This window comes from Echiichthys vipera, assembly GCF_963691815.1.
Source record: "Echiichthys vipera genome assembly, chromosome: 9".
Lineage (NCBI taxonomy): Eukaryota > Metazoa > Chordata > Actinopteri > Perciformes > Trachinidae > Echiichthys > Echiichthys vipera.
The window spans coordinates 11,570,274-11,592,404 of record NC_139834.1 but is presented as its reverse complement, the minus strand read 5'-3'; the positions used below and the strand labels follow the sequence as shown (position 1 = coordinate 11,592,404).

The 22,131-nt window shown below is 38.7% G+C and overlaps 2 protein-coding genes across 2 annotated transcripts; one reads left to right on the top strand and one right to left on the bottom strand.

Moving 5' to 3' along the window:
- Nucleotides 1-6,968: 6,968 nt before the first annotated feature.
- On the bottom strand, nt 6,969-8,451 carry kcnk15 (potassium channel, subfamily K, member 15; the record flags this gene model as incomplete). The annotated part of the gene is made up of 2 exons (XM_083920241.1): nt 6,969-7,975; nt 8,169-8,451. 2 exons carry the CDS (start codon nt 8,449-8,451, stop codon nt 6,969-6,971), a joined length of 1,290 nt encoding a protein of 429 aa, XP_083776367.1.
- A 7,095-nt stretch (nt 8,452-15,546) lies between these two features.
- ogfr (opioid growth factor receptor) lies at nt 15,547-21,614 on the top strand. The gene is made up of 7 exons (XM_083920240.1): nt 15,547-15,810; nt 16,363-16,428; nt 17,080-17,161; nt 17,258-17,336; nt 18,094-18,160; nt 18,991-19,139; nt 19,211-21,614. The coding sequence occupies exons 1-7, from the start codon at nt 15,679-15,681 to the stop codon at nt 20,310-20,312; spliced, it is 1,677 nt and encodes a 558-aa protein (XP_083776366.1). The 5' UTR covers nt 15,547-15,678; the 3' UTR covers nt 20,313-21,614.
- The last annotated feature ends 517 nt before the right edge of the window (nt 21,615-22,131 follow it).

Sequence of the window (22,131 nt, the reverse complement as noted above, 5' to 3'; positions counted from 1 at the left end):
AACTGTGTTTTCCCTTAAAAAATTTAAAAAAAAACATTTCCACCATGTATTGGTGCATTAAATCCAGGAAATTAAGTATTTGACTCTCAAAGCTTTCTGTTTTTGAACATTCCCCAATGTTGAAAGAAAATATGAGCCCTTGCTTACAAATACATGCACATGATGTCAGTGGTGTAACATTTACTCAAGTACTGCACTTAAGTATTCAAAGTGCTTGTACGTTACTTCTGTATTTCCATTTTCTGCTTCTTCTGCTCCACTGAATATCAGGCACACATATTTAACGTTTTACTCCACTACATAGCCTATCAGATTTAATTTAGTCAATTTTTCATACCCCTCCTGTCCTGTGAAAAAAATGTATTTCCAAATTCGGTGATTTTGATTTTGTTCTGATAAACTGAAAAATTAAATGTTCCTTTTTTGGCTGAGAAATAATCCTACTTCTTAAGCTAAGTAAATAAACAGTTATATTGGATCAGAAGAAACAGCATCATCACAAAGCTGAAAACAGGGCTGTTTTTCAGGCACAATGAAGAGTTGGCTTTGTAGAGATATGTGGTTCTCACAGGACAGCAACGGCATGAACATGATGAACTTAAAGCTTGTGATGCAACAGTATAATAAGGAGTTAAAATGAGCACAAACGTAAACATCTACAGCAGTAAAATGCAACATACACATTAATTCAGCAGTAATATTATTCCAAAATCATCATATTTACTACGAAAACACTGGCAGGAACTCTTTTACTGCATAATGAGTAGGCTACTTTTATACTTTAAGTGCATTTTCCTGATCATACTTACATACTTTTACTTAAGTAAGGTTTGTTACGTTACTTTTACTCGTAGTGGAGTATTTTGACTTCAATAAATTATTCGAATATTTCCTCCAACACTGCATGTTGTTGAGTTAAAAACTACACCATTTCTACTCTGAAATGCATTGGAGTTGTTATTTATTTATTTATTTATTTTGGGCATGTCAGAGCAATCATCATCACACATGATAGTTGTAGTATAAAGTTTGTATTAAATAGAAACAATTGAAGTATTGCATTGCTTAAGTTTCTGTACTTTGTTACGTTCTAGATACTAGTTCGTAATGAGAAGATTTACCAGTGATTATATAGATGATTATATCAGTGAAATTGATTATATGTCAATGGAAAGCAGAAAATGTGAGCTGTCAGTGTCATTTGTTAACCACAGTGCAGTAGACAAAAAAGCATCATTTACACTGCCACAATGAGCAATGAGTATTGGCTATGAAAGATCCCACTTGTCATCCTCAGCCACCTAATTCCATTTCACACACAGATCAGTTGTATCAGTGGCAGCTCGTCCTCATTTAAAACCATTAATGACTTTCCTGCAGAGAATTCAGCAAAATGGATGTGACTATTTTGTCCTCTTTGTGTGTGTGTGTGTGTGTGTGTGTGTATGTGTGTGTGTGTGTGTGTGTGTGTGTGTGTGTGTGTGTGTGTGTGTGTGTGTGTGTGTGTGTGTGTGTGTGTGTGTGTGTGTGTGTGTGTCGATGTCGATGTCGGTGTCCAATTTATTTGCTCACATCAGTTTGAAGTAAGTGTTTAATTATTGTGCTGTTTGAGCCGCGCCACAGCATGCTCTGTCAACATTTGTACTGAAATGAACAATGAAAGATTTTGAATATAAAGATCTCATATTGATATTGGCCTCTTCTTTGATATCTGTTCAGAGGGATCCTAATTGTTATTCATCATCATTTACCTCCATCTCATACTCAGATCAGTGGAGGCAGTAGTAAAGAGGATAGGGAGGTGGGGAGTTGGGGGTTTATGATGGCAAACAAGCTACAGCTGGGCAAACAAAGGAGGCGCATTGTGCAGCCATCATAGTGTCACTGCCTCCCAGTGGCGACTATGAATGCTGCATGACTTGTTCATCTTCCTTCAACCCTCAACTCCATTATTGTTACTCTGACTCATGTGTACTTCTGTGACTTATACGATGATTCGAGAGTAGGAGTGGTTTTCATTGCCAGCGGAAAAATGAAAAATTAAAAATGATTTGTCTGAGGTAATGGCTCCTTTCCTACTTCCAGTGTCCTTGCTCAGTACACAACACCCATTTTTGAACTCGATGTTCAGTCTAATCTCAACTGCACAGCTGTACAGTTTCATGACTCTATCTTGCAGGGTTCGGATGCTATCATGGTGACAAATTCTGTCCACAGACAGACATATAAACACGTGGCAAAATACTCAAAAAACTGTGGTAGTTCCCAGTAGGTGTCTCCAGGACTACATTGGGTTATGATGACACACACAGAGAATCACAAGGTGACAACAGTACCAGCGTTGCTGTTGTTGCTGGTAAATCCGCCCCTTATTTGGAAAAAAAAACAAAAAACTCTGCAAAGAGCCTTGGGTGTCCGCATAGATAAAATATAGTAAAGTGGTCTCTACGATGCCCTTCCAGTGGGGAAAATGGGATGAAGTGCCAATCCTGCCTTTCCTATTACAGTAAGGGTATTTTAATGGATTATCCGTATGGTTTAATGTTTTTTAAAGGGTCTTCAATTTTTCAGTTCAGGGCTTCAGTCCAAAGCTGTGTTTCTGAATAAATAAATAAAAATGTTCTGCCTTTTGTCCAACAGATCTTTGAAAAAGTTTAATGTTTTGCATCAGCTTAGGAATTGATCCAGTTTTAAGAGGAAAAAGCTTCTTAAAATGTACAACATAACAATACAGGTCAGATTTTATTTTTATCTTTCACTTAACTGTTTGCAGTGTGATAAATAAATAAAGACCCAATGACGTTTACAGTGTCAGATCTTACAATAAAGACATCAGACAGGAGCTTGTTGACTGACGGCAACAAAGATTTGGAAGCTTTTGATGTTTTGTTTTGTTTTTTGCAGCTATCAGTTGCTAAATGGAAACAAACGGTTCAAAATTGACCCATTATCTGTATCACATGAGATGTCTTTTGTCATCTTGAGACATACAGTATGCTATAGCCGAGACGTGGTAGAAAAATAAACAAACCACACAGAAAAGTGACTGATGCATCCACTGAATGTGAATTACTTTTTTTATTCACTTTTACAGGAAAAAAGTAATAACAAGGGACGTAAGACGAATAACAGGAGGCTTAATGGTAGTTTCCAGCAGACTACATTTTTATATTTCACATTAATCTGCAGAAGTCCTCAGGAGTAGAATTATCCCTCCACAGACTACTCGCACCAGCTCTCGCTTTGACTAGTTTTATTTGGTTATCCCTTTCAAGATCATTCATTTTAACAGGAGATGTAGCACTTTACTTTGATCTATGTCCTTGGGCACAAAAAACCTCTCTGACAAAACCTAAAATTGTTTGGGCGGATAATAAAATAGCTTTATAAGATGAAGGGATTCTTTTGTCACCTGCGGGGATTTTCATGGGTCTATGTTATGATGTATCAAAGAAAGAACCCCTCTCTCTGTTTCAGTCCACTTCAACCACCATGAATTCTACCTTGTTGGATTCAATGGTAAATGCTGCATTGTTAATAAACAGTGCAAATATTTTTTTTTTATTAACCACAGGATTATACAGTACGCTGATTTCATTGACACTCATCCTTTTTAACTGAAACCTCCACAAGGATATCCAAATGAGACAAACATGGAGTGGCTATCCATTTTGTAGCTATTTAAGCCTCTGTGTTACAAAAGTTTGGGCATGTCTGCTGTAATCAATCAGCTAATTGTGTCCTGGTTTTGTGCCAGTACTTTCTTTGTACCACTCAGGCAGTTCATTTGATAACCAGTTCCCGGAAAATGTATATTTGAATCAATTAATTTGATGTATTTGAAACAATATAGCATCATTTGTATTAGAAATGATAGATACAAATGTTGATTTGACAGACATTGATTATTTAATTAAATTATGGAAACAAGGCCAGTCAATAAGTATGTAAGCACAGTTCAGCAGTGCAATCAGAGGAATCATCCAAAACCTGAGTTGTGGCTGTATTTTCCTTTAACTCTTTCTTTGACACTTGACAGTTAGGAGGATGTAAGACAGCAGCCAATAAGGGGCCGATAACATGACATTTCAGACTTGATTACTGTATCTCTAAGACAAGGGGTTAAATCAATCATTTCTTTCTGCTACGGCTGTTCGGAATAATACCTAAAGTATCGATACTAAGCCTTGTTTCGAGTATTGATCGGAGTGTCCTAGTGTCACTAGGATCAATACCAAAGAAGTTGATCAGACTCATGTTATATAGTTTTCTGGGGACACAGGCATGCACAGAGCCATCGCCTCCTTAGTTCTGAGCGCTCACACAGTACACATTTGTTAATTGCCATTAAAGGTGTTAAATATTTTAACATGTTCAGTATATGTGCACAATGAAGTAGGCTTCCCAGCAGACAATAGTAGAATGAATTGTTGAATTAAATCTTTGGGAAATCACTCAGTGATAATGGAAACATGTTCAGAAGTAGACATATGCTACAAGCAGTATGATATGATAATACTTTAGTCTCTTTTAATAATAAAACTCATCAGAATCAGTATTGATATGGGTGACTCTGGCCCTGTCCCAGTGTAATTGAGTTTTTAGAAAGGCGTTCTAGTGGTCTAGTGATAGAGAATGCCCTATGCTAAAGATTGTAAAGCCACTTGAGGCAAAAAAAATTGTGGTTTGCGGACTATTAAAATAGGGCATGCTTACTCAGCATGTGTGAACTAGTTTGTTAATGACCTGGAATAGAAAGCAACAGGCCCCTGACACCATGAGATCGCAGGTTTAGACTTTCATTAACCCTTAGTTATAGATCTATGTGCCACACAGGGTTGCAGGCAAAATCATAATTTCCATAAAAGTAATAAAACAACTATTCCTATCCATGCTGTTATAATACTGCTCACTGTCACCAAATTAAATAAAATCACACTTTTAAAGATGACCACAGAGATGAACATCAGCCAGCTCACTGCTGCTACATAGATACATACTGCCCTCTAGTGGCTAAATGCTTTACATTAGTCTGAGACTTTCGTGTCTCCATATTACCACATATTTTTGTTATCACCTGTAGAGGGCCCCCTTGTCAAAGTTATTGTATCTTAATTCTCTTCCTTAATCTATGTCATGTGATCATACGGAATGATGGAAATCCTGTATATTTGAAACACCTAGTATAACCTAAGTTGTTGTACACAGTGAAGAATGGCTCTGAATTAGAGCATGTGGCGTGCCAATGTAAGGAAGAGAGGAATACATTGATATCCCCAAGCAGCCAGAGCAGATGGCATTTCATAACCAATCACCATTTCAAATTCTATTATCCAATCAGTTTTGCATTTATATGTAAAGTAGCTTACTATTCCAGCAGATCAACAGATGGCTTTAAAATGTATGCTTGGGGACACTTATGTAAAGATTTTGTGGTTTCTGTTCCTCATTTCAAACCAAAAATGTAGTATTTTCTCCTTTTTGTTGTGCATTTACTTCATAAAGCTCAAACAGGCACTTAGAAAGCATTAGAATGAGTTAAGTTGCAGGATATATTCAGGTCATATATACTTAAGCTGAAATACTGCAATAAGTAGTTGCAATGCTACAGCATAAAAATACTCCCTTATGAGTCACTTAAGGAAAAGTATGTAACTATAAGCAAAATGCACTCAAAGTACGATAGTACTCACATTTCAGTGTGTGTTGTACTATTATTTAATATAACTGATGCATTTATGTAAGAAGCATTTTACTGTTGTATTAGTTTGCAAAGATGGAGAGAACTACTTAAATACTGTTTGGTAATTTAATCTGTAACAACCAACATACTTTATATTAAACTCTGAATTGTAGTGAAATAGAAAACATTGACTCTTTAACCAGATTTTTTTAACCAAGTATTTTGACGTGCAAACCCCCGAATCAATGCTTACTGGGTTTTTTTATCCAATTTAAATCAGTTAGTCAATATCATTCACTCCATAATATCACCAAAAGCAGTACGGCTCTCTGCCTCACTGTAGCAGGAGTTCTGGTTTTGACAGGACAAAGGAAGACAAATGAATCCAAAGATTTAATAACCTAATATCAGAGAGTTGCTCAGCCATTTAGCAAACTTTGATTAAAATAAAAAACCCTCACACGTTTAATGTTCCTTTCCTTTGGTTTAATAAAACAATACTGTAAGAGACTCACATCGAATCTGACTACGAACCAAGTCTATGTGTAAAAAAAGAATTTCCAGGATTTTTCGGAAGCCTTTTAGTAACCTGCTACATATCTGTTGTTTGCTACATCCATTTCATTATAATCATTAACGTAACAATCATAAACTCTTTATATTAGAGTGCATTAATGCTGAACAATGCACCGAAAAAAGTTAATCTGACCCCCTCCGTGGTAAGTAATAAAAGGATTTATTAAATTCACTGAGCTAAGAAGCCACATATCTCATGTGCTTGGTTAAAGTTATTTAAGGCTTTTTTGATATAAAAGTAAAATGACATCTTCTAGCTATGGCATGAAAAGGGTTGGATATTGTCTGTAGCAGGAGCAGGGTCCACTGAGAATCATTAACATACCTTCACTGAACAGTTAAACAGTCAAGAATAAGCACTATCCAAAATACTTTTGTTAAAGTGTAGATTAAAAGCTCAACTGTTTACATCTGTACATAGCACTCATGCAGTCACCTTGTGTGCTATACATTCTCTTTAGCATGCACTGCGCTTTTGCCTACATGCGAGGAACATAGCTGAATCACTGACATAAATAACGTCATAGTAAAAGAGGATACGAAAAACTTATCCTCTGTTAACAAATAATCTTCAATAGCCACAACAGACACCTTCTTCATTGAACAGAATCAGTGTCTCCTGACATGCACATGGTATAACACAAAATACAGTGGCATCGAAAACACTGTCTGCAGTCTGTGCAAACACTCTCCCTCACCATAGTGCTCTTTACACTGACTTTCTCCTTGAACGAGGGAACTCACGGAAGCTATACCCAGGTGAGAGCGTGCTTCCTGGGGAAGAGAGTCCAGTATTGTCCCTGGATCCCGGCGAGCAGCCCTGGATCCTGTAGGAGACTGAGTTGTAGTAAACGGAATTGATATGACAGCCGTGGTGTTCACTGTGGGACATAAGAGGACTATCACAAATCCCCAAACGGTAGCACACACAGGAGCAGAGGGAGCTGAGGCTCGACTCCGGCCTGCGTCTGCCTGCCTTGACCTGGAAATGCAGTCTGTGTCTGCAGGGGCTTCTTTGTCTCTGATCCTCCGCTGGGGAAGCAATGAGATTGATACGGCTGGTTCCTTCCTCCATCGGGAGGAAAAGTGTACTGTGACTACGACTGTGCACCACATTGCTCCTGTTCCTGTCTCTGTGGCTGCCTCTGCTCTGTTCTTCTACAACATGAGGACCCAGAGCCCCATCCAACAGGCCTCTGTCCCTCTTCACTGACGCCCTCTCTTGAGCATCCCTCCGTTCGTCCTCAGTGTTCATGGTGAGGAACCGAAGCACCACCAAGTTCAGGAAGGCCCCGATAACAGTTAGCCCCACCAGGATATACATGAAGCTGAATGCCACGTAGGGCGTTTTCTCCTGGAGGTCCTCCTGTTTCTGAAGGGCCACAAAGTCTCCAAAGCCAATAGTAGTGAGTGTGATGAAGCAGTAGTAGTATGCGTGAAAGAAGCTCCATCCCTCAAAGTGGGAGAAGGCTGCAGCCCCAACACACAGTGTTCCAATGCAGGACAGGAAGCCCACCAGGACCATGTTCTCCATGGACACCTCAGTGCGACGGCAGCCAAGGCACTGCTTCACCTTATGTAGGAGATAGCGGACAAATGTGTTCATCCTTTCTCCCAGGCTTTGGAACATGACCAAAGTAAGAGGAATTCCCAGTACAGCGTAGAACATGCAGAAGACCTTTCCTGCATCTGTGCCTGGTGCTGCATGCCCATAACCTTAATGAAGAGAGATGGAAATGAGAGGTTGTAGCAAGCTTGCATGGATCAACTATCTTTTTTAAAATTAGACTGCAATCAATAAAGCCTTAAATGTGGATTGATGAAGAAGATATAAAATACTCCATTGTAAATACAAGAGCAACATAATGAAACGTCATCCATCATCTATAGAAGCATTACATAGACTTACCGATGGTGGTGATGACTGTTATAGCAAAGTAAAAAGAGCCAGCAAATTTCCACTGTCTCCCCGCGCGATGGGGCTCAGCTTGCAGCACCACTCGCTCGATTTCGTGGTAATCGTCCTCGGAGAAGCGGTACTTCTTCTTCATCTCGTTGCGCTTCTGCTCTAAGATGCGTCTGCGGGAGCTCTCCGACTCGGACTCCAGCGCGTCAAACACCGCGGCGCCGACCAGCAAGTAGGAGAACATGCAGAGGATGAGCGACAGGGTCCGGACGTTTTGCTTCTTCATCCTCGGTGCTGGCGTGAAAGTCGGGAGCAAGAAAGGCACAGTTACAGGTGGTAGCCTACTGTTCCTCAGCGTACAGACTTCACATTGGCGTTGCCAACAGTTGCGTGAGACGTAGCCCAGGACATCGGGAGATGCGTGTAGGAAAGTAAAACCAAGAAAGCTGTGTTACCAGGTTCAGAGGTCTTGTTTATGTAAAAACGCGCATATCATGCTGTGCGCATTGAGAGCGAGCGATGTTCTCAACGCGGTCATCTGTTTAAGCAAGTGGCCTCAGTTTGTTTTCTTCGCATGCGCAAAACCAGTCCCAAATAAAAAGCCGCGTGTAATGTAATGCAAGAATAAGACACGTCGTAATCTTTCTACAGCAGTGTTCAGTCTTATCATAGCTGCGTGCAACAAGTGGAGTGCCGACTCGACCCGGCAGATACCAACCTAACGTAAAGAGGGGGGTTCAGCACCATGGACAGCAACCAGCGGGGTTTCACATTTGAACTGGAGATATCCAGAGGCTGAGAAACACGGACAGCCAGGGTTTATGCAGCAACACACATTACAAAGCCATACTAAAATAATAAAATAAAATATGTAAGTTCTCAGGTCTGAAGCTCAAGGAATTAATGCCCAGGTAAAATGTTGAAAACTGAACAAAATGGCTTTGTTAGTTATTAAATAATAACAAAAAAAACACAAACATCAATGGATAAAATTGATTGCCTTTACTCTGTGAAGACATAAAAAAAAACAATATAACAATGAAATCTATAACTAGTTTGACCAATTGTCAAATACATCAATTCAAAAAGGGATAATTAGAAGGTAATAGGAAAGAAAAGTCAAGTAAATAGTGAAGATTTTATTAGAATAAAAGAATAAAGAAAAATAAAGAGAAATAACTGATGAAAGGGGATTGCCAATATTCTACAATCAATTTGATTAGAAGTGCAGAATCTCCATGCAGCATGGTCCAAATTTACTTTATAATTAAAATCAATAGATAGGACGAAGCATACAGCAAGCAAATAAAATAACAAGACAACCACATTAAAAACATCAGTGTTAAAGGGATGGTTAAAATGGGATGGATCCGACTAAGTAGGTGTTAATGAGTGGGTTACATAGTGGTATGTTCCCATTATAACACAGCCAATTGATAAAAATGGGTTTCCAGAGGCATTTAAAAAAAAACAAGGTGCTAATTTTGTTCCTTTGGCAACAAGTCTGGTGCCTCAACTGCCGCATAGATACACATACTGTTTTGTTTCCTTGAATCATGACTTCAGTGAAAATGTGTGTGTGTGTGTGTGTGTGTGTGTGTGTGTGTGTGTGTGTGTGTGTGTGTGTGTGTGTGTGTGTGTGTGTGTGTGTGTGTGTGTGTGTGTGTGTGTGTGTGTGTGTGTGTGTGTGTGTGTGTGTGTGTGTGTGTGTGTGTGTGTGTGGTTAAATAAACGGCATTGCTACACTAGATGCTTCTGGAGACCTACCGGTTGCCATGGTTACTTATACCCGAAGCACAGACTTGAACTGCTAGTGAGGTTGAAGCTAATATGTTAAGCGTAATGATCCGGGCCCTTGTTCAGTAAATGATGTTGTCACTGCATCACAACATCATTTGTCATTATTCAGCCTGGATTTTTCTTAGTCAAACATGGAAAGTAAGATTTAAAAAAAAAAACCATCACAAGGTTGTATCAGATAAAAACTGAATGACAGTATCACCATGTCCCAGTGGCCTATAGCACCAGCTGGATATACTGCTGGTGGCTTGCTTTGTGTTCTTTTGTTCCTCTAAAAACAGAGCATCCTGCTCTCGGCGACCCTGTTTTTGTGTTAAGGGGCTAAATCAGCACACTTGTAACCCTGTTGTGATTTAAACCAGCTCTTAATAAATCAATTACATCTCAGCTGATAAGAGATGAACCTGAAGCCCTAACAGCCACTCATCAATCCACACAGCTTGTATTCACATCCTTTTCAAAGCCCAAGGAGCTGGAACAAAGTGAGGAGGCCCATCAATCCCCATCAGGCCTGGGCTTAAGGAAACGTATTTAGACTCAGAGAGATACTTGATTGATTTTGTTTTAGCTCTCTCTCAGTTCCATTTCATTATAACACACAAATAATGACGTGTCATTTGCTGTTCAAGGAACACTGAAGTGGTAGGACAAATGGTAAAGTTGTTTTGTTTGTTTTTTCAAATCAAATGACAGTTTCTAAAGTAATATCTCAAATCTACAGTCACAATAATCATTTGGTGTGCAGTGTGGAGCAATGCCACTCAGAGAGATATGAGAAGACTGCAGATCTCACTAAACAAGGCAGCAAGGATGGTCTTAGGTTTGAAAAAGACCTCCTGACTATGACCGAATCACTGCCATGATGATATTCAGTACAAATCCCATGTGATAGCAGTATCACATGGGATTTGTAAAGTTACATTACCATAAAAAATTGTATCTAGTAAATTGTCTTTTAAGTTACTATCTATCAAAGAGTGAGTTCAAACAATGCTGACTGATCATATGACCCACTAATGAAAGCTCTTCTACTTGCCTCTTTGCCAAGTATTCCAATATCCGCGTCTGTGGCTACACTCCCTCTCTTAATGCAAATAGGCAGACATGTTAGTGACGCTGCTGACAGTGGTTGGTCTGCTGGTGAAGCTTGTTTTCCAGGCTAATTAAATTATGAAATTCATTACATGAAGATTATTATTGCTTATCCTCTCTTACTGTCTAAGCTTGTAATTATTAATACAGCCATTTTCTTAGTCAGTCGCGTTCTTGTCTGTAGTTGTGTTCTCATGGACTAGTGAAACGTCATCAGTCGTAGCCCAAGTACTGGTCAAATACAATAGTCCCTATCTTAGGCAAGTATAGTCCAAATGCCCGGATGTTACTTGCTCCTCCCATTTTGTCGAGGATGCATCGGATGTGACTTGTGTGGACTTCAGACAGGTATCCCAGAATGCATTTCACATTAACCGCTGTACTGCGTCCTCCCGTCCTCCTGAGTGAGGAGTGTGGACGAGTCAAACTTAACAAGTCTGAATTACTAAAGTCTGAACTGGGAAAACTTGGTATTGAGAAACCTTTGGGAGGGATTCGTGAAGCTCCACTAATATAGAGACATATATCAAAAATTTATGCTTTTTCATTCCTTAGTGCCCATTACATCTCATCTGAAAAACGATCCTATAAGCCACATTTCATTTTTTTATTCTCATTTTGTCATATTAAAGGCTGTCCACAAAAAGCCTTTTCATTTCATTCTAATTTTTTTATATCATCAAAAATACCTCCTCATTGGGGATAATCAAAATATGCAGACGGTACAAAAATGTTTAAAGATGCACATGACATCATGAGGAGAAAGGGGACTTTGTGCCTGAAGGTGCATTTCTCTAAATAAAACCCATCTGCCAATTCTGCAGGGGGGGAAAATGCAAATCTGACAAAAACCTGAAGGAAGGCTTTTAGAAATTAAGCTTCTCTGTTGAAGCCATTTTTTAAATTGAAAGGTGGTCTTTAGCAGGGAACAGCAGCTGTGCTTTGACAAGGATAGGGGGAATTTACAGGGACAATACATGAGTGCAAGATGAGGAAGCAACTCAATACAGAGAGGATTTGTGCGCAGACAAACCAGTTGTCAGAGCAGAGAGTGAAAAGACCGCAAGCACCTTAAGACAGAGATATGGGCAGTTGTGAATTCAGTGGCAATGGCTTTAATAGAAATAATGATCTGCTGGCTTCATTTGAGTCAAGGATTTGATGATATACAAGAAATAGAAAGGAAGCAGAGAATCACAGTTACTGGTGTCTTTACACGTATTGAAGAGTAAATTCTAATACAGAATAGAATATGGTAATTCATTTGCACACATGCCCAAATTTAAACAATAGTGTAGCTTGCAAAAGAAGTAACAAGATGGGCATATATATGGATGGATTAAGCCTAATTAACACTACCGGGCACAGGCCCAAGGGCCCAAACTGTCAGGGGTGCCCCTGGCCTTAAGTTAGGCAACAGAACTGCAAAGAGACACAAAAAACTACAAAAATGGGCAAAACAACCACAAAGAGACACAACTAAGAGATGCAAAACAACCACGACAAAGGAGGCAAAACCACAACATAGTCTGTTTATCTTGCTGTAGAAGGAGTGGTGAGGCCTTTCGCATATCTGTGCCCGGAGGCACATTGCCTCATAATCCACCCATGCATACACTGCATGTTTTCTGGATGTAAACTGACTCTCTTCAGAAACACATGCACTAAAGTAAGCATGACAAAATACTATTGCTAAAGATGTTTCAACTGTCAGGGAGGAAAAGTAGTTGCCTTTATTTGTACCAGGTAAAACGGCTCAAAAATAGACAAGCAAGAATGAGGATAATCCGCTCTGATCTGAGTTATGTTTGATGCTGTGGTGCAACACCCAGAGGCCTGTCTACTTTATTTCATATACAGGGGAGAGGTAGATATTTTTGTAACATGTGGTGACTGGAAATATCCGAGTCTGTAAGAGACCACATATGTTTTCTTCTACCTTTACGTTGACTACTCAGTAACTCTGTGAATAGCTTTGAGGAAAAACATTGAGTGTTCCCCTTCATTTTTCTATCCATCCCTGACAGGGTCGCGAGGGGCTGGAGCCAATCCCAGCTGACATTGGGTGTGAGGCGGGGTACACCCTGGACAGGACGCAAGTCTATCACAGGGCACATAGAGACAGACAACCACTTATGCTCACATTCACACCTACGGGCAATTTTGAGTCATCAATCAACCCACGATTTGGGCTGTGGAAGGAAGCCGGAAAACCAGGAGAGAAACCACGCAGAACACAGGGAGAACATGAAAACTCCACACAGAAGGATGAGCCCAGATTCAGACCATGGCCCTCTTGCTGTGAGGCGACAGTGCTAACCACCACACCTCCGTGCTATCCCCCTTCATATTCATATTTTTTAATTCTTCTCTAAAATAAGGTTGGCTCTTATTCTTTTTCATACTTTCTGTTGCAGTTATACAGGAAAGACCATTGTTTATTCATGCTTCTTAGCCATTCAACAATATATGTGATTGCAGTAGCCTATGTTAGAGCTTGTGATGATACACGGACTCTCTGTTTACACAGCTGGTTGCTTTAGATTTGACAGCAACCGATTTACACACAAACTAAACTAACTTAGGTTTAGTAAATAGGTTTGAGAAGTTACTCAGAACCAGTAAAGGACGTTACACACAAATATAGCCATGAATAAGCCATACAATTATCTGGTGCAACCCCCAGAAGACCCTGAACTCCACCTACCGGGATCATGTAGGGATAAAGAGGAGGTAAATTAGTCAGGGTCTAAAGTCACATTTAATTCCTGTCAAAGCTCCTACAAACGCTACCAGACTGCGTTTACATAATTCTTATAATCATTGTGTATATTAACAAATCTTTCCATCTGTATTGAACTCATGAGAACAAGGCTATAGGGGATCCATTTTATAAAGCAGAGGCACTAAATAGCATCACCAAATGCTGGATGCCTGCAGAGAACACTGGTTTCCACAGTAACTAAGACCAAAAATAGAAACCTACACCAGTGGCCATTCAACATTGAATCCCCCTGTGATAATACGATAATACAGGAGTCTATTTATATCTTCTAATGGTGAAATTCTGCCTGGTATAAAAGCATCTGTCCAATTAGGCTGTCACAGGACAACGTGGTCAAATTATTTTTTCACACTTCTGAATGCTGATATTTGGATAGATAGATAGATAGATGGATAGATAGATAGATAGATAGATAGATAGATAGATAGATAGATAGATAGATAGATAGATAGATAGATAGATAGATAGATAGATAGATAGATAGATAGATAGATAGATAGATGATAGATAGATAGATAGATAGATGGATGGATGGATGGATGGATGGATGGATGGATGGATGGATGGATGGATGGATGGATGGATGGATGGATGGATGGATGGATGGATGGATGGATGGATGGATGGATGGATGGATGGATGGATGGATGGATGGATGGATAGATAGATAGATAGATAGATAGATAGATAGATAGATAGATAGATAGATAGATAGATAGATAGATAGATAGATAGATAGATAGATAGATAGATGGATGGATGGATGGATGGATGGATGGATGGATGGATGGATGGATGGATGGATGGATGGATGGATGGATATATAGATAGATGATAGATAGATAGATAGATAGACAGATAGATAGATAGGTTTTAGTGTATTAGTTATTAACACATCTATCACAGCATTACTTGTTTTCGTTATATAACGGTCAACTGAGAGTTTTTCTGAATCCAAGATTGACGACCTGACTCACATCAGGTTTTTTTGTATCACAATCAATCATTAACCAACACAGCAAGTGTGCTGCCTTCCCGTTGTGTCGGAAAATCAAACTGTTTATTAGAAAGCGCATTAATACCCCATTAATTGTTAAATAACACCGCAATCGAGGGATACTTTTATAATAATAGTTGCCAGGAGATGGCGTTTAAGCAAAAATAAACAATACAAAGCTTCCTGAGATCAACCTTCCTTATGATGAACTCAATCAGCATTAATAACCCGTGTGAATTATTTGCTTAATTTAACTGTAGATACACGCTGATCCCGTGAGGCAGCAACTCGAGTGATTTTTTAATTTATCTCAAACACTCAAAAAAATCAGATAAAACAGATTAATCAATTCTGATTGATCAAACAAAAAATAAAAAAGAAAGAGAGGAAAGCAGAAACATAGTGCTTGTATAGGCGTATCCTGCCCCCACTTAACAATATCATATAATTACAGAATTAAATATGTATATGCAGTATGTTAGCATACTACATAAGACAATGCAGGTCATATATCAACATATGATGATGATTTTGTCTTTGATTTTTTACTCTTAAAACACACAAAGTTTTAAACGCTACCTTCGTTTCCGACTATTAAGGTAATCGCAAACGCAAAATGTGTCCAAGTTGTGTGAAGTGCCATAATTGCTACTTGCAGGGGGGAGCACTTGAATGCATCATCAGGACTGCAGCCGCCGACGGTGAAAAAGACGGATGGTCACAGGGCCGTCCTTGGCTAACCTGAACATGCCAGTGTGACTCGACTCATGCATTAGTGCTACATCAGGTTACACGTTTTATTTAACCCTTAGCTTAGTCATATAAAACATTTTTAAATCATGGAGGACGACTGTGTGTGTGAGTACGACTCGACCTGGGACACGGAGAGTGATGGAGACGACCCGGCCGGAGAGAGCCAAACCCGTCGGTCATGTCAAGACAAAAACAAATCTGGCTGGACTCTAGTAACTGTACGCGTTTTTAATTATTACTCCACTAAACCATAACGTGCTTTAAAGCATGTCATTGCGTGGAATATGTTGATTTGTAACTCAATGCTTTTGCACACGGCCAGGCGTTTTGCTAATATTGCCATGGCTGCAAAAAGCTAATGATAGCTTATGCATCTCTGCTGCAGGGCTGCTAACTAGCCTAGCCACTGTAGTGCTGTCGTTAGCTTACTTTAAGGGGTTATAAGTCGCAGACTTTACATTTTAAATACGCGTGTTAGGCTGTTTGAAGTAATTACGGTACACCTGGTGTAGTTTATGGTGAAAGTGTCGTTTTTAAATGACTTAATCGCTTTTTGCAGGAGAGGGAAACGGATTAGCTTGGCCTTACTTATGTCAACTCTTTACTGCTTTCTACTGTCATTAGAAACATTAGCGCTTCAAGTAGATTTGTCATAGTTGATTTTAGATTGGGTAGCATCAACTCGTGGATAATGATGTTACCCCCACACTCAGTTTCTATAATGGTTAGACCTGAGAGGAAGGTAATTTCACTTTCACTTTTATCTGCAGTGGCATCACACGCCCAGAAACATGAGGGCAGCAAAGGACATGCAGAACTACAGAAGAGGATATCCAGTAAGTAACAGCAAAGTCATCTTTACCGTAAAACATATTGGCCACCTATGGCAAGCAGTTTCGGCATGTAATAGCTAGACTGGATATGATTGCAGATATCTGTAATTCAGTTCTTCCTGGTCATTTCCACAATGACATTCTTACTAGTACAAATGACGTCACTATCCATGTGTTTTGGGCTTCAATTTTAGACATCTACAATTACATTTTAGATATCTAAAATGAACATTCTGGATATCTGTGATGTAATTCTTACTAGGAAATAAAACTCCCATATCATATCTACAATCCAATTGTTACTAGTCATAATTTTAATTTCAGATACCCCAAATGAAAAAAACATTTTAGATTTCCATAATGTAACTTTGATTCTCCAAAATACATTCTGAATTGTAAATATGTCATAACGGATATGTACAACTGCAGTTTTACTGGTAAGGATTACATCACAGATATCCAGGATGTTCATTTTAGATATCTAAAATGTAATTGAATTGAAAGCCCAAAACATATGAATAGCAAAGGTGAAGTCATTTGAATAACGTTGTGGATATCTGAAATGATCATTCTGACTAGTAGGAATTCAATCTTGACTAGGATAAATGGTATTATGACTATCTAAACTGTTTTTTTCCCGTTATTTTCTGACAGAATCTTACAGATGATGAGTGCTCAGAAGACAAAATGAACAACTTGCAGTTTTATCTCAATAAATTCCCATCTGCTCCTGATGGTAATGCATTTAGATATTCTTACAAAATATTTTCAGTGTTTGGGACAGTCTGTGTAACAGTGACACAAAGCTTTCTTTGTCATTTAATCGGCACAGATGTCTACATTGAATCGTTTCTTAAGGAATGGAAAAATGACTACAAAAGACTGGAGAGAGTTCACTCATACATTCAGTGGTATGTATTGTTCACGCCCCGCGGTTTACGTTTTGGCTGTGTTCAGTCTGAGGGTCACAAAGGTGATATCTTGTTCTGGTGACCTCGCAAGCGGAAGCATGTTACACACTCGTTGGCAAGGATTGTGCTACTAAAACAAAAAGCAATGCAAGGTGTGCATGGCTTGATTAGCAAAATGCGCGCTCCAAAATGTGCCATAATGCTAATGTCTATTTCAGGGAGGGTGAGGGGGGTTAAATGCAAAGCACTGTGAAACAAGCAACTGCCAGTAAGAAAGTCAGTTGCTTACTAACTTTTTTTTAAAGCTTTTTTTGGTGATAGAATAGCACACATTCATGATTTGTTTAAATTCCCCTCCCAAGCTCTCTGTTCCACATGAAAAGATCGAGGTAAAAACTACCTTTTTCATGCATTGACTGAAGTTTTGATAGATTCATGAATGATCTCTCGTCGTCTCAGCCTTCACTTATAGATTTGACAAAAGAAGAATTTAGAGGTTAACAGAAGGATGTAACGTTGACAGTTTTGAGCTTTGCTTTCTAATCGAAGATTGTATTTATTTATTGTATTTTATTTGTAAAATAAGGTTTCACAGTTGTATATGGTGTTTTTATGGGATTAAGCTGTAGGACTGTGGTTCATGTTGGAGTTATGAATAGTTGCAGGGGACAGTTGACGTCATCTTCACTGAATAAAAGAGTATATTTTCATTAGATTTTCATTGTTTTTGTGTTTTTTTCTCTCTTGCCGTTGTAAGGCTGTTTCCACTACGAGAGCCGGGGGTTAATTACATGGCTTCAGAACTCAACAAGAAGGAAATTGAGGTAAGTGCATCATAGGAAACAACAAGTCTTTGAAAGAAAACTTTAAAAGTTTGTGCATATTTTTTAGTGTCAAAAGTGACTTAACCTTGTCTGGCCCAACATAAAGCAACACAACACATATTTGACCATTTACGTTTAGGCCACAAAGTCACGAGTCCTAAGCCAGAACCGAATCTCACCCAGTGAATTGAATGTGTATTTTAGATGCTTTGGCTAGAGATTTATTATGTTGGAAAGGCTTCACATGGCATGTTGAATCACCTAAAAATTATTATAGTTTTTTTTTAAATCACCTCAATGATTGGCTGAGTGATTCATTCTTTCTAAAATGAGCAACAGAAGGTAAAATCATTGGCATTGTGGTGATTTGATGGTTTAAGTAACTCGCACCTCTGTCCCTCCTCCTCTCTTTTCTCTCTGGTTTAATGTACATGCCTCAAAAACTATTTAAACAGAGGTTGAACGCGGCATATCTGGTGAAATTATTTACTAGAAATATTGCATCGTATTATGTAAATGATTGCACCATCCTTAATAAGAATCTTAAATAAAAGCTTATGTTCCAAAGCATTTAGCTCTTTTTTTTATTTGAACAAAATAGATAAATGCACATGAAGATGAACACAAAATTTCCTTTTTTTAAACCAAAAACTGTACCAAAAGTTAGCCAGCTAGAAAATGCAAACCTCTTGGATACCCTTAACAAATTTAATATCATGTATTCATTTACATTTGACCCATGTTACTGTTACGTGTGAGCATAAAAGTTTCATTTTGAAAGGTAACATTTAGCCTTTTATATTTTTGCCTCCTCTGTATGTGCTCACCAGGCCTTCAAGAAGAATGAGGACGCCAAAAAGAGACTAGTCGAGTCCTATGAACTCATGTTGGGTTTCTATGGAATGCGTTTGGTCAACAAAGAGACGGGTGAAGTGAAACGAGCAGATAATTGGAAGGAGCGCTTTGGAAATCTGGAGCGGTGAATATTAAAAATGTCTCATATAAAATATTCTGTTGGGAATTCTTCTTCAACTGTTTTATCTCTCCCAGGAATATGCACAACAACCTGCGCATCACTCGCATCCTGAAGAGCCTCGGAGAGCTCGGGTTTGAGCACTACCAGGCCCCACTGGTGCATTTCTTTCTTGAAGAGACTCTAGTCAAGAAGACCCTTAGTAGTGTTAAACGCAGCGTGCTTGACTACTTCCTGTTTGCTGTCTTGGACAAGCAGAAACGTCAGGAGCTTCTGCGCTTTGCCTACCTTCACTTTGAGCCAAAGGATAAGTTTGTGTGGTGTCCCAGAAAGATTCAGAAACAATTCAGGAAGACAGAGAAAAAAGCTGATAATGTTGGTAATGGAGATGGAAAAGATGAAGCATATTCACGTAATAAAAGCAAAGATGGAGAAGCAGTTGTGCAACAAAGAGAGGATGGACTGGAGAATGTAACAAAGACCGAGAAAGGAACTGATAAAACGGCAAGTAAAGACAAAAACAAACTATCTGAGTCATCCCCTGAGCCAAAACAAGAAGCAGAGACTCTCGGAAATGGAAATGCGGAGGCTGAGTCCAATAATGAAATTTTGGGTAATGGAAATGACTCTACAGATGATGTTGATGAAATGGATCAGTCGCCCAGCCCAGACTCTGTGGCCGCGAAAAACAAGCCCTGTGCCGACAGTGAGGACACATTTACCAATGACCCAAAAGACACCATCCATGAACCAGACAACAATATGCAAACAGATGAGGATATAGACACTGAAAAACCACCGAAGAAGAAGAGAGAAGATAACAAGGTGCTGCAAAGCAACGGCTCTGCTGGGGACTCCTCCATTGGGCAGATGGAGGAGAAAGCCGGTGCTAAAAAAGCCACTGGTCAAGCGAGCCCATCAGCGCAAACCCCCCCTAAGACTTCAAAACATTCCCCCTCTCTTTCTTCTGGAAGAGAGGAAAAAATCCCAAGGACTGATTTTAATCAAGTACCAGATAAAAAGGAGGAGGAAGAAACGCCGCAGGCCAATATGTCGACCACAAACGGGTCAGCCACGAGCCCCGACAAAGTTGTGGATGAACAGACAAACGGGAAGGTGTCGGATGATATTGAAATGGAATCAAACCCCTCAAGCTCAGACCAAACTGTTCATGAATGAACTGGATGATTGAAGAAAATACATGAATTTGAGCTTAAATGTAATGTAATATAATATAGGGACAGAGTATGACTAAAAAGACTTGACCTGAGCCTTATTTCTACTATATTTGATCTTTAGATATTGTTTCTTTTGACTTTGAAGGATTATATGATTTCCTAAACTGGATATGACTCAGTTTCCACACTGCCATCAAACAATATTAAAGGAAAAGGCTGGTGATATTCTATATTTTCGTTATTGTCAACAAGTCCCCTAATTAGGGGATTAAGCTATACACATAATTGTTTATTTTCATATTTTATTGAAGACATGAATCCTTAAAATGTACTATATACTGTAGTTGTTAAGGCTGAATCATTTCACAGCAGGTAACTCAAATGTTCCTCAAAAGGGAGTAAAGAGTGTTTTGCGAGTACAGCAGCAGGACTGTGTATGTGGGATGACTGAAAATGAACTGCAGTGTCTGTCTTTATTGTAATGAATGAACCTGTCCGCCGTGGAACAGTGCGACTCATTGATGCGTTTTAATAGTTTTTGGACAACAGTGGAAGAATTTGGCACAGAATACGTTACTGTATATGAGCCTTACGATTGTTGGATTTGTAGGCAATAAGAGAAATATAGAATATCACCAGACTTAACCTTTTTTAGGAAGTGATGACTAAGGCTGATATTTAATATATCTCTACAGAAAACATTAAGAACTGTTATTAATGTATATCAATTCAATGATGGTTTAAGCATTTCTAACACCTTAATACTTTCACAATTGAACAATTGTTTTGCACTGAAAAATAATGAATTGGAAGTTGTTGTTTTCTTCTCTCTGGGCTTTTTTTTTGTGTGAGTAAAACAAATCTATACTGGTTAGTGTTTCTGCTGGACCCCGCTGTTCACATAGATCTAAGACTGAATGTCACTTAAGTAATATTTCATTGATGTTGCACAATTCATTTGTTTGTATTCCTATTTCATTTAAGATATTGGGAAGTAAACGCTTTGAACAACTGAAAGCCTTGCCAAAAATGTGATAAGACTGGTTGATTGTACAATAGTCTTCTCGGCAGAACTGATAAAGCTTTGGCTATGTATATTTTAATGTCCACTGTATGTTAATTTGACATGAGTGAAGTCCATGAAAACTTACAAGCTAGGGTGAGTTCATTGATGCATCTTTTTATATTTGCACTTTTAATTATTGAAGTTATGATATTTACATAATGAAATGGTAATAATTTACAAAAGTGCTGAATTGTTTATATATGATCCCCTCCCAACTAAATACACGGTTGTTGACAAAGCAGAATGAAATTATATTATTTTTTGAAGCTTTGATTAAATTAATCTGTTTAGCCAAAGTCTGAGTCCTGTTTATAGTTCATTAAATTGCATTTCTCAGGATAACAGTGTGGTAGATGTCTGTTTATGCTCCTATTCCTGAGACTTTGATTTCCCAGTGCAGCAGCATATAGCATAGTCAGAAATGTCCATTTGTCCTAGTAAACACACCAAGCCTCAGTGAAGTTACATGACTCACAAAAGAGGCAAGAACAAAGGTGTTGAATTAAGAGATATTGATGCAACACAGTTTGTTCAGGCCTCAGGGTCAGTGTGAGTATGGACAGTCCAATGTGTACATATATATACTTATACTTTTTTGCATATATGTATGTATATATATATGTATATGTATTGTTGAAGCTTTGAGCTTGCTGGTTGTTGCATTGTCCATGCCAGCTCTATCTATAGATCTACCCATTCCTTTTATAAATTCATAAATTTCATAAATTAACACTTTTAATTTAATTTTTTTTAC

Bases quoted from the DNA above. Each gene is read 5' to 3' on its own strand.
- ogfr (XM_083920240.1), top strand. From the start codon at position 15,679: ATGGAGGACGACTGTGTGTGTGAGTACGACTCGACCTGGGACACGGAG. The intron at 17,162-17,257 runs GTAATGCATTTA...TAATCGGCACAG, and splicing joins ATTCCCATCTGCTCCTGATG to ATGTCTACATTGAATCGTTT. The intron at 17,337-18,093 runs GTATGTATTGTT...TGCCGTTGTAAG, and splicing joins GTTCACTCATACATTCAGTG to GCTGTTTCCACTACGAGAGC.